At 36.7% G+C, this 13026-nt stretch overlaps 1 protein-coding gene across 1 annotated transcript in view; it reads left to right on the forward strand.

The window, feature by feature from the left end:
* The window catches only part of PCDH11X (protocadherin 11 X-linked), a gene marked incomplete at both ends in the record, with an annotated part of 440301 nt that overhangs the window by 17798 nt on the left and 409477 nt on the right, over nt 1-13026 (forward strand). The window contains 2 exons of the mRNA XM_084269104.1: nt 5857-5904; nt 8914-11400. Of these exons, the coding sequence (XP_084125230.1) occupies nt 5857-5904; nt 8914-11400 (2535 nt within the window). The remainder of the gene's footprint in view (nt 1-5856; nt 5905-8913; nt 11401-13026) is intronic.

Raw genomic sequence — 13026 nt, forward strand, 5'->3', positions numbered from 1 at the left:
TTGTATTCTATGGCTCTGCTCCCCACCCCACACACCCACCCATTTTTCGTATTGGAGGTAAACCTCCTGCCCATTAGCCAAAATTTATAGTGTATATTCAAGATGGAACTCTTACTAGAGAATGTAAACAGTGACCAAAAAATGAGCAGAAAATCCGGAATGGAATGCTAAGTGACTGCTGTTTCCCTGAAAACATGTCATTCTGATATTCTTAATTTTATTTTCTTTTTTGCAAACGTGTTGTATGAGTTTCACCACTGATCACGATTGTAATCGACTAGAGTAAAACTGGATTTTTTTTTTTAATAAGGAATATATTTTTGAATATAACTACTTTCAGAAATAAGTGTAAAATACGCTTTGAAGATTTTTTGATACCAAGCAACTCAGAAGCTTTTTTAGGACTATAACTTGTTAAGTAGAAAGTGATGACAATTTATATGCTAGAACTTCCAATGTACACAGCTAGCATGAGATTTCCTTTCAGAAGGGATTTTCAGAGTCAAGTTACTGGCTTTACTGTAAGGAAATGTTTCTTCTTTTTATCTTGCTTTTGTTCTACTGGTTCAGACAAATAGGAGTGGTTACCACTGGAGAAAGAAGGGGACAAGTTATCTTTCTAATAAATCCAGCACCAGAAAATGCGTCTTTGGCTCATCCCTCATGTTCCCTGATCAACATGGTGAAAAGACTTTTAATGAATCTTAGAATTGAGTCTCTCTGGAACTATTTTTAGTACTTGCTGTCTCTCCATACATCTTCTCAGTAACAGTCTCTGATTTAATACTCTGAAACAATAGTAGTATTTATTATCTTCCAATATCTAGTGAGGTGGCATCTTGCACTTACGGATGTCACGTATTTTACGGTTTAATATTGTGGTTGCACTGTTATTCTCTGGGAGTAATATGAAAAGGATGTTTTCATTATTTGGAAACACCATGGCTTTAAAGCAAAAACGATCCTGTGGTAGGTAAATATCCCACACAAACTTTTTCTTCTTTTTGAGATTTAAAAAAACCTGCAAAGAATGGAGGCCTTGAGAAAGGATTATTATCATATTCATTTCTGTGGTACTTGCAGCAGGCCTATGATTCCTAAAGCCTGTTAAAGCTGGGGGAAGTCTACTCAGAATGAAAGATGTGAACTCCATTATGTTAGATTTTGCCCATTCTGTTGTGTATTTGCCCACATGAATTAGGAATTCCCCGCATTAAGGCTGTGTATTTTTTAATGTAAAAATTCCTAAGGCAGTGATACATACACGTGGACATGTTGTGTCTGCATGTAAAGGAATGCTATTCTGTTTCTGCTTGCTGAGATCCCCAAAGAGAATGGGGGGTGGGGGAGTGGGATACTCATGCCATTTAGATGAAAGTTTTGTCCACGTTTTTTTCCTGAAAGTGTAAACATAAAGGGAAGGTGCAGTGTGTTTTCTCGCAGCTGAACTTCAGTCTGAAAGGGTGTCAGATCAAAAAAAACTATCTTGCTAAACTAGCATCAGATGTTAGGGTATGAATTTGCCTTAATGAAGATGCCATGTATTTAAAGAAATCATGCACCTTAGCTGAAATTGTGTGTAAAAGAGGGAATGAGATATTAGGAATACATTAGTGAAAGTTGGTTTGCAAATATTAGTGCTCATTTTTTAACAGACAAAGGTTTTCTGTCTAGTTTATTATTTTTTATTTGTTTTCCCATTTGTCATGAGTCAAATCCATACATGTCCATCACCCCCAGTAAACACTGAATTACTGGAACCTGAGGATACAGGACAGTCTGCCTTAGGGTAAAGGAATTTTCAGGAATGTCTCACTTGTTTCTATTTTCTTGTATACAAGTGGCTGTCAGTTTTAATATCCTTCTGGCTGAAAGTACTGATCTGGTTAGAGAACAGGTAGTGAATAGGAGGGCATTACAGGTTCACACTGCTCCAACACCCAGTCAGCATTCATCTGAGAGCTCTAAAACATGCGATTAGGAGCCTGAGATACCTTGTTTAGCTGTCGAAGCAAAATGAAGTTGTGATTTAGGAGCTGTTCTGAACAGCAATACAGCACTGTTAGCTGTTACCGCCAAAAGGAGTGATTTAATTCTCTAATGCATTACTCTAAAGCATGTACTCGTTTATTTATCTTCTTGAGAGATTCTTGGCTCTGGAAACTGAGCAAATACGTAATTGTCACACATACACAATGCAAATATAAAAATTCACGTATTGAATGTATTGTTGCCCAGTATAAATCCTAATTATTCTTCTCCAGTATGTATATATAGTGTGACTCCAAAGACAAAATGTACTGAAGAACAAATCAGGTATCTGAAGGCTTATCTAGCTCTGGAAACATGAGAATTCAGAGCAAAGCTCAAATATTTAATGCCTTCAGGTGTGCTGAAAACAGTGTCCTATTCAATGGGATGTCAGTGAATATTTCTGAAAAACTGTAATACAGGAGATGAGTAAGGGAGGTTACTTTCCTAATTACCTTATCTGCAGCTAATGACCTTTTTTCTGTTGGGAAAAGTGTCTCTAAATGAAAGAACTTTTGTTTAAAGTTTTAAACTCTGAAGTTTAGTTTCTAAGGTTTAAAGTTTAGTTTAAAACATGATTGGTAATTCAGAAGCAGACATCTCTTTCAGGCAAGCTACAAATCTTGGTCAACTGATAAAATGTCTCTGTTCTTCAATTTCCAGTTGATAGACTGTTATGTATATAGTAGCAGTATCGTGAAGATAAATGCCTTAAAGTCTTGTGGTGCAGCTGCATATTTTGCTGAAATACATAATTGAATGTCTGGAGTACATTGTGCGAGACTATTCGAGTGACAGCCCAGTTCCTGCTGCCACTTTTTTTTTAAGCAATTATCTTGGTAATTTTATATCATGTTAATGCAGTAATGTAGATGCACCATTACTCCTCATTTACAGAGGTATGTGAAGTAAAGTTGTATTAAAGTTACAGTTGTGATATTTTTTTCTGGGATTGGCTTTCTTCTTATTTAATTGTAATCCAAGATTCAAAAGAAAAGTTCAAATTTCCTAAAAAAGATATAAAAATACAAAGGAAACAGCATTTCATAGACGAAGATGTTTTGTGTGAAGAGAATTAATCTTGAAACCTGGTACAATCTTGAAAATGTTATGAGGGCCTAATTTCAGCAGAAGGCAGTTAAGTAGTATGTGTATTTTTACTTTCCACATCTCCATGTTCTCTGCCTTGTAAAGCTTGTGAAATAAAAATATTGACACATTTTCAGTATGGAGGTTTAAGCTTGCTCTAGAGTGTAAAGTGGATAAACTAGGGCAGTAAAAAAGTAAATAAATTAAAAATGTAGCCTTCAATATCTCTAGGTTGTTATTTTTTTCCTTAATGAAGATGAACATCATCGAAGAAATACAGTCTGAGGATTGGATGCTAGGAATTCAGGATGCAACAGTATGTCACAGTGTCATCTCCCCTTAGAAAAAAATTGTCATACAAAATTAAGTTGACAATACTCAGAATATCACAAGATTGGAAGGAACCCTTTGCAGAAAGGAAAAAGTCATCCAAAAGGATTAAGGACATTCAAGCGATGTAACTATTTCAAACTGTTTCAGTCTTTTGCAGTAATACTACATTCAGATTTCAAAGAAAGTAATTTTCTGTTCAGGTATACCTCCTAGCCTTCTCCTTCAGAAAATCAGTATTAATTGCATCTGTTGCCTGCTACTTAATTCCATGTTACATTCTTAATGTTCCTTTCTATCATGAAATTGTTTATTGCTATTAATGTTTTGCTGTGGTTGTATATATGGAGAAGAAATCTTTGTCAGGGCTGTAAATTTATAGGACCTCTTTTGTAATTGGAAGTGGAAGAATAACAACTTATGATAGAAACATTGCTAATAAGTGATGTCCCTAAATTTATGTATGTATGAAGCTAACTAGGATGCTGAATGCACAAAATTCATGTTATGTTCATACATGATGGAAGCCTCCAAGTCCACCTTTTACTGTGGATTTGTACCTGTAAGCTCAGTTTATTCAGAGCTAAGCTTTGGCTTGCTTCAAAGGAAACCATGTGAAACTCTGTGTGATACTGACAGAAGACCATAAAATGAACAAAACTCATGGGAATCTTGGCCTACAAGTTGAAAGTCTGTAGTTGTTTTGACAGAGTGCTGGAGACTTCAAATCTGTAAACTGCTTTGCATCTCCTGAGTTTTGCGTGATAAAAGTCTTACCTTTGTAATGTTATTCTTTCCTTTGAGGTACTACTGTCAGTTCATAAGTCTGTATTACTATCTCTTATTTCAAATAATTTTGAGTTGTAATCTCTGCGGTGCGATGAGATGAGTAGTGTCTGTGCAGTCTTTAAACAGGACAGCTGTCCAACGAATTGTAATCTTCTGGAAATGCATGAACATGTGAATTGCTCACTGCATAAATAACAGCAGACAAGGGACTTTTATTATAGCTACAACACCTGATACTATAGATCTGAATGTACAAATATGCACCTATTGTAGGAACTTATATCAATTATTTCATACCATTTAAAATATTTAGTGTTTAAAGCTTTAACTTTCTTTTGGGAATTCACATTTTCACATCCCAAGTATCACCTTTGAAAAAAAAAGGTTTCTGTATTGCTACACCTAAAATAACTAGCAGTCAGCAAACATACAGTATTTTCCAGACTTTCTGAAGAGATTTTTAGGGTCCTTTGGACTCCAGACTGCATTTCAGCTAAAGGTTTTATTAGTAAGTAATTACTTTTATGAACTACTGAATTATTTTCATGTGGAAAGCTGATCTTTCTGTCTCTTTTTCCTTCCTTTTTTCTCCACTTGTGAACATTTTGTTCATTTTATTTCCCAGTATTGCTGTATTTGACCTGCTAGAATTTAGTCACTCTAAATCTGCTTATTTTATATTTCAGGCAGAGCAAGATTTTTAGAAATAATAAAAGTAGTTGATTTTAAAAGGGTTGTGGACATGTAATAAGTGTGCACTTCTGGCCTGTTGCAATATTCATTGCAGTGACTTGCTGCAGAGCATTAGTAAAAGGTTTTTATGTGTGTCTTGTCTAACCTTTGACTTTTAAGATTCAGTTGAACTAAAGGCATACATCCTATAATGTGTGTGTTATTTACAGTGCATGAAGATAAGCATTGGTGATAAGTATAAAATGAAGTTGTAGACAAAAAACAACAAGCTGTCTTTGCTCATGTGTCTTTTCTTGGATGAATATTGAGGACAGTGTTGGACTGTTCTTTTTCAGTTAACAATGTATAGCTATTACATACAATTATGTAATTAGTCATTATTTTTAATAGAATTACAGAGAATACCATCTTAATTTCAGAGTACTTTGATCACAAGCAGCCATTGGTTATTTAGCACAATATTCTTTCCCTTCCCTATTTCTTTGAGAAATTACTGTTTTATCAATTTATTGGTCTGCACGTTGTAAGTTTGTAAGATGTTTTGTACGTAACATACTGTGCCACTGTTACGAGTGTTAACCCCAAGCTGGTCTTTTTTTCCTATTCCTCTCCACAATGAAGCCCACTTGACAATTTGTGGCCTGAAGGAACACCCATTACAATGTCTGGGTAGTCAATACCCCATGGGTTTAACAAAAATGGTGGGAAGAAAACAGTGGTAACTGCAATATGTGTCTCTAGAGGCAAGTCATGTGTAGATTATAGGTGCACTTTATTACACACAGTCAGTCCTGTTCATAATAACAAGAAGCTCTTCTAGTTTATCCCACAACATGTCTATGTGTTTTTGTGTATGTGTTTATTAATCTACCTAAATGTTACAATTTAAAAAAAACTCTCTAATTTTTTTTATTTACATGGCAGCCCAAAACAGCTCCGAAAAGGACATTTGGATCCATTACAAATGAGCAGGTAAATATATGGTAGAGAGAGTTCAACAAGAATAGCAGTATTGTTATTTCAGAGAATGTGGTGTGCATGAATCCACTCAAAAGGATGTTAAGAAAATTGAGCAAGGTAACAGAGCTTCTTATTGCCCTGATAAAGAATATTGCGATCAAGACCAGAGCCTCTTGAAGCTCATCCTGGCTCTCACATGGGCATAACCTTGTTTTGCTTCAAATAGTTAGGTTACATTGCTTAAACTGTCTTTTTAAATAAAAGTAGTCACACTTTTTTATTTCTCACTCCCATCCTTCTGTGGTGGTGGAGATAAAAATGCAGCAGATTACCAATCAGTCATTTCAATGGCCAAAGGTACTATATAGATATTAACTATCTATTATGTTTTTCCAATGGACTCATACCATTCATAGTCACTGGGATATTGTGGTGACTGAGGTACAGTTCAGTCCAAGTAACAATCAGACCCTAATGGTGGAAATATTCATGGAGGTTTTATTGATGATAGAGACATTTACTTCAACATCAAGAATTGAATCCTGAAGGGTTTTCTTCATGTTTCTCTCTTAGGATTTTTAAAACTCAGTGTCATTGTTCATAAGGGAGAGAATCAGATAATTATAATCTTAAAGATGTATAGTTTTTAACGTTTAATAATTTTTTGAGCATTTAGAATGGGAGAACGGTATATTCTCACAAAAAGCATTTGTAAAAAGGCAGCATAATGTCACACATTCTTATCCCTCAATTTCCATCAGGCTTGCTCAAATTAGGGGAAAGTACAATTTTCTGTAAGGGTTTTTTTGGTTGGGTTTGTTGTGATTTTTGTGCTTGTTTAGGGTGGATTTTTTGTTTGGGGTTTTATTTTGGTGGTTTAAAAGCTGTATAAACCTGTAACGAATACCAAGAATTACTCTTGATAATGTATTTTTTTCCATAGAAAATTACTCAAGTGTTAATAATTAACTTGGAAGAGATCTTTGCATTCTTTGCAGTTTCTCCAGTAGTTTACTGCTAGTGACAGGGAACTGAAGCTCTGTTTTTATATTAAACTTCTATGCTATAATGAAAAATATATTTCTCATGCTTAATAGTTAAAGAAAAGCAGAAATGGGTATGCATATGTATAGCTGCATGTATTCAAAGTATATGAAGTGTTTGTTGTAGTTGTGGGATCTAATGACAGAATAATCAGTGCCCATCTGTCAACTTGTGTACAAATAAAGAAGTAAAAGATAGCTGACAGGTTTTTTTTTTTCCCCTCTAGCTTCTGTTACCTCTCTTTTTCTGGAAATCTATATTAATGCATAGAATATATAATTCATATTTTCACAGTAATTATGATATTTATTGCAAATAACTGCTAGCCAGATTGAAGAAGCAGCTCTCACTCTGCCTTCATGAAGAGATCAGCATAGAATTACCTATCTAAAATGTAACCTAACTGATTAAAAAATATGTATATCTGTTTAGAAATGATTTGCTAGGCTTCTACTAAAAATGCCAAAGCTGTATTTATTTTACTGTTTTAAAATGTGTTCCAGTTCACTTTAGACTGTCCCTGGTTGCAATTTAACATTGTCACAAATAATGCGCAAGCGGCACAACTGATCCTGAAATGTGGATGAATAGTTCTTTCCATGAAATAAAACATTCACTTTCTGGCTTTGAGAAAACAAATTAACGAAAGAGTACAACCTTACACCAGATTAGACCTGTAAATGCATTAACTTATCCAATGGGTAGCAAAATGCAGATAATAATCTTTTACAATTAATGAATAATAAGGAACCATGGATACTGGGAATGTTTTCTTCCCCTTTGGTCTGAAGTGTCTCAGATCAGTTTAAAATACATGAACAATTACATGAGTAAAGTTGAGAAAAGCACAATAAACAGAGAAGGAATCAGACTGGCTGCGGTGGTTCTTTATTACAAGTATGAGACAAAGAAAATTTTAATTAGTTACTGTCTTTATTGATGTTTTCTCTTTTTGGTCATCCAGCGCACTCACATTTAGCGATCTTGCTCTGCCTTTATGGAAGGTAAAACCACCTTTACATCGTTTCTTCCTCTGAAGGGTGAGAGGTGGGAGAAGAGCAGATAATTGAGATGTTCTTAATCCCTGCTTGTCTGAGGAGACAGCAGAAGAGAGAATAGTTCTAGATTCCAGTTTATTTTAGCAGACTACTTTGTCAACACTGGTGTTTTAAAAGAGGCTGTGTTGGTGCAATCTGCATGGCATTTCTTTGCAGTTCCTGGAGTGTTAGCTGTCCAGCAAACCCCCTGGCAAAAAAACTGATTATTTTCAAATTTATTTCAATCTGTGATATTTTTTGAAATGAAAATGCATCATCTTTTCTTATTAGGGTTGTAATTTTCAACTACGAATATAAAATATGTAATGGTGAAGAAAGGAAGAGTTTTAATGAGATTTTAAATGTGTTTCTAATCAACTGTTATGTAGTAAACCCTTTTTCAATGATCGTGGTGGATGTTTTTATGCTAATGGTTTTAGATCATTTGTAGAGTTGTTCCATGAATGGAGAAACAGTCACTTTATCTTTCTTCTTTTCCTTGATTTTGAATATTGGTTTTGGTGCTCCAGTGTATGCATACTCTACTGCCTTTGGATGTGGTTGAAGTTTGGCTTTGTTTCTCTTCTCCGCACTCATTCATACCCCAGAGAAACCGAATTACATCTCTCCAGGAATTTACTGTTTTTCTTCTGTGGAAATAGAGAAACTTGTTAAAAACCCCCAAAACAACCACAACCACCCTCCATCCAAGCTGCTCTCCCTCCCCCATTTTTTCTAAAGTATTTTTTCACATTTCCGCTCAAGCTCTCTTAAGACCCTAGATCAATTCAGATCTTATTGAATAAAGGTAAATACAGAAATCTGTGTTCTGTATACAGTATATATACACATATATATTCCATAAGAATTTCAGAACTTTGAGATGTTTCTTATTTAAATATACTGCCATGCTAAAGTATGTTCTTTTTGTGTTTTGTAGGGTCAAAATGTATTTGGTCTTGATATAATTGAGACACCTGAGGGAGATAAGTGGCCTCAACTGATTGTCCAGCAGATCCTGGATAGGGAGCAGAAGGATACCTATGTGATGAAAATTAAAGTTGAAGATGGTGGAAGCCCTCCAAGATCTAGTACTGCCATCCTGCAAGTCACAGTGACCGATGTGAACGATAATCGGCCAGTCTTCAAAGAGAATGACATTGAAGTTAGTGTTCCAGAAAATGCGCCAGTGGGCACCTCTGTTTCTCAGCTCCATGCCACTGATGCAGACCTGGGCTCAAATGCACAAATCCACTTCTATTTCAGCAATCAGATCTCCAGTTTGGCCAAAAGACTGTTTGCTATTGATAACACCACTGGTCTCATCACTATAAGAGAACCGCTAGACAGGGAGGAATCTCCTGTACACAAATTAACTGTTTTGGCAAGTGATGGCAGTTCAACTCCATCAAAAGCAACAGTGACTGTTAACGTCACAGATATTAATGACAATGTCCCTTCGATAGACACAAGATACATCATCAATCCAGTGAATGGGACAGTGCTTTTGTCTGAGAAGGCTCCCCTTAATACAAAAATCGCATTAATAACAGTAATGGACAAGGATGCTGATTTAAATGGAAAAGTAACTTGTTTTACAGATCATGATGTCCCTTTCAGGCTAAAGCCAGTGTTTGATAATCAGTTTCTTCTGGAGACAGCCACGTTTCTAGATTATGAAGCCACACGGGAATATGCCATTAAAATAGTGGCTTCAGATTCAGGGAAACCTCCCTTAAACCAGTCTGCAATGCTCCTGATAAAAATTAAAGACGAAAATGACAATGCCCCAGTTTTTACACAGCCTATCATAGGCCTTTCCATCCCTGAAAACAATGCTCCTGGTACTCAGCTAACCAAGATAAGTGCTACGGATGCTGATAGTGGGCGCAATGCAGAGATCAGCTATATCCTGGGTTCTGATGCACCCCCTATTTTTAACCTTGACCGCCGTACAGGCATTCTGACAGCAGTGAGAAAGCTGGACAGAGAAAAGCAAGACAGGTACTCCTTTACTGTGCTGGCTAAGGATAATGGGATGCCGCCCTTACAGACCAATGCTACTGTGACAGTGTCAGTCCTGGACCAGAATGATAACAGCCCTGCTTTCACACATAGTGAATATAATTTCTATGTGCCAGAAAACTTACCCATGTATGGCACAGTGGGGCTTATCACAGTTACAGATGCTGACTCTGGAGAGAATGCTGCGGTCACTCTCTCTATATTAAATGGTAGAGATAATTTCATTATAGATCCACTTACGGGTGTAATAAGACCTAATATTTCCTTTGATAGGGAACAGCAGGGGTCATATACTTTCCAGGTGAAAGCTGTGGATGGAGGAAGAATGCAGCGTTCCTCAACTGCCAAAGTAACCATCAATGTTGTTGATGTAAATGACAACAGGCCTGTTTTTGTTATTCCTTCATCTAATTATTCATATGAATTGGTTCCAACATCAGCTAGTCCAGGGTCTGTAGTTACTAGAGTCTTTGCAGTTGATAATGACACAGGAATGAATGCAGAGCTCCGCTATAGCATCATAGGTGGGAACTCAAGGGGCTTGTTTACAATTGACCAATTAACAGGCAATATTACTTTGAAAGAAAAGGTAATCACTTCAGATCATGGCTTGCACAGACTGGTGATAAAAGTCAATGACTTGGGACAACCGGAGTCTCTTTATACTATAGCTCTTGTGCATTTGTTTGTGAATGACACAGTCACCAACGGTTCCTACGTACAGGAGCTAGTGCGCAGGAATATGGAAACTCCAGTTGGCCAGAATGTTGGGGATGGTGAGATAACCCCACAAACCAATGATTATGTCAAGATCATCATTGCCATTATTGCGGGCACTATGACTGTTATTCTGGTAATTTTTGTTACTGCTTTAGTACGGTGCCGCCAGACGCCTAGGCACAAGGTTGTCCAAAAAAACAAGCAGAGTGGTGAATGGGTTTCTCCAAACCAAGAGAATAGGCAGATCAAGAAGAAAAAGAAGAAGAAGAAGCGCTCTCCAAAAAGTCTCCTCCTCAACTTCGTCACTATTGAAGAGTCTAAGCCTGATGATCCTGGCCATGAGCACATAAATGGCACTTTAGACATTCCTGTAGAGCTAGAAGAACAGACTATGGGAAAATATAACTGGGCCACCACACCAACCACATTTAAACCTGATAGCCCAGATCTAGCAAAGCATTACAAGTCTGCTTCTCCACAGCCTACCTTCCAAATTAAACCTGAGACTCCTGTACCCCCCAAGAAGCATCATGTCATTCAGGAACTGCCTCTAGATAACACCTTTGTGGTGGGCTGTGACTCACTCTCCAAGTGCTCATCAAGCAGCTCGGACCCTTACAGTGTTTCTGAATGCAGCTGTCAAGGAGGCTTCAAGACTCCAGGCCCCATACACACCAGACAGGTAATAGAAATGTTAAGGTGCTCTCTTTCTCCTTCCCTTCTTATTTTGCCATTCCTATAACTCAAGCTTTGAGCTAAAAATATTCTTCTGCAAGCATTAAAATTTTGAAAGGTTGTGTTTGATCGAGGCATTGGAAGAGTAAATTTTTTGAGATTAATCAGGGAGAAAACCGAAAGAAAACGTCTTCACAGTAAGGAAACTGAGCAGAGTCCCTGTGGTGGTGGGTGTCCCTGACTGCAGGTGGCAGTGTGGCACTTCCTGCATTACTGCAGTACCTGTGGAGCTCCTTAAGGCAGAGAGGGGTTATGGCACTGCCCTTGGTAGTAATGCATGCCCAAGAATTGAAGTCATCTAGGCCAGGTGGAAAGCAGTAAAGCTTTACAAGATCTGATAAGTCATTCTTAATTTTAATGGAGTCTGGAATTTTAGCCTTCATTTGGGCATAGCTGTCTTTCAAGGTCTCTCAAAAGTGGGCAAGAATTTTCCTCTTGTGATATTAAGTGTCGTTTTCAGACTAGAAACGTACTGGATTATTGAAATCTGGTGGAATGAAACAGACAATAGGCAAAGCTGGGGGAGAATTGGAAACCTCAGTTATTTGCGGCTGTGGCTAATAAACCAGATACTAGCTTTCCAGAAATTCAGTATGGCAAAGGAAATATTTTAAGAATCCACAGCTTAAAATTAAAAATAAAATTCGAACCAAAGTACCTGTTATTCTTCAAGACCCTACAGGTCACTGACAATGTCTATCCATATGCTGGAAAGTGCAATAATAAAGGTTTTCTGTTCATCTGTTTACTTCTCTTTCTTTGAGAACATTTTCAATAGTTTTTCCAGTTAAGCTTTAATTTATCAACAGAGAAACAAGTATTTCAGGACTGTTTATTGCATTATTGATAATGTATTTTGGTACTGTTTTTCAGGAACAAATCCTCAGCATGACTAAGTCTGTTACTTTTTTGCTCTAGCTGAGGTTTTGAATTTTTTTTCTGTGGACTGTGTTTTGTTACCACTACAGTGATAGGAAAATATACCTAAAAAAAGTTTGTCATCCGAAGTAGTCAGTGTTTTGTTTTGCTGTTTTGTTGTTTGTTTATTTGGCTTTTAAAATTGCAAGATGAATTATTTTACTTATTCTATTTTCCGTACCAACACCAATCTGTGCAGTGGCCCATATCACAACTTTCATTTTTTTCTGAGATGTGTTGAACAGAAAACTAGAAAGGAAAGTCTTATTTCTAAGACATAACGAGAAATGCTTTTTTCCTGAGATTTGTGTCTTTTCTACCAAAGACATTTCAATGCCTTGCTTTTCTACTGTGTAATTTAAATTTTCTTGCTAATTTGTTCATCAGTCTGACCTCTCATAGTTCAGAAGGAGGGTGGTGCTGTTTTCAGCATTTTTGTAGGGCTAATCTAAGTGATTTTTCAGTTGAGTTCTGGTATAGTTTCCTCTGAGTCAAAAAGGTCTTCTCAAATACACTTTGTCATGCAGTAATGCTGCGAATAAAGAAAGCAAGCTCATGACTCTCTTAAGTTTTTACTAATGTAGTTCTTCCATCAGAGGGTGCTTTTAAAGTAGAATGGAAAGCAATTCTCTTCTGCTGGAGTTGATTGAGGAAA

Source organism: Gallinula chloropus, assembly GCF_964237585.1.
Source record: "Gallinula chloropus genome assembly, chromosome: 11".
Classification (NCBI taxonomy): domain Eukaryota; kingdom Metazoa; phylum Chordata; class Aves; order Gruiformes; family Rallidae; genus Gallinula; species Gallinula chloropus.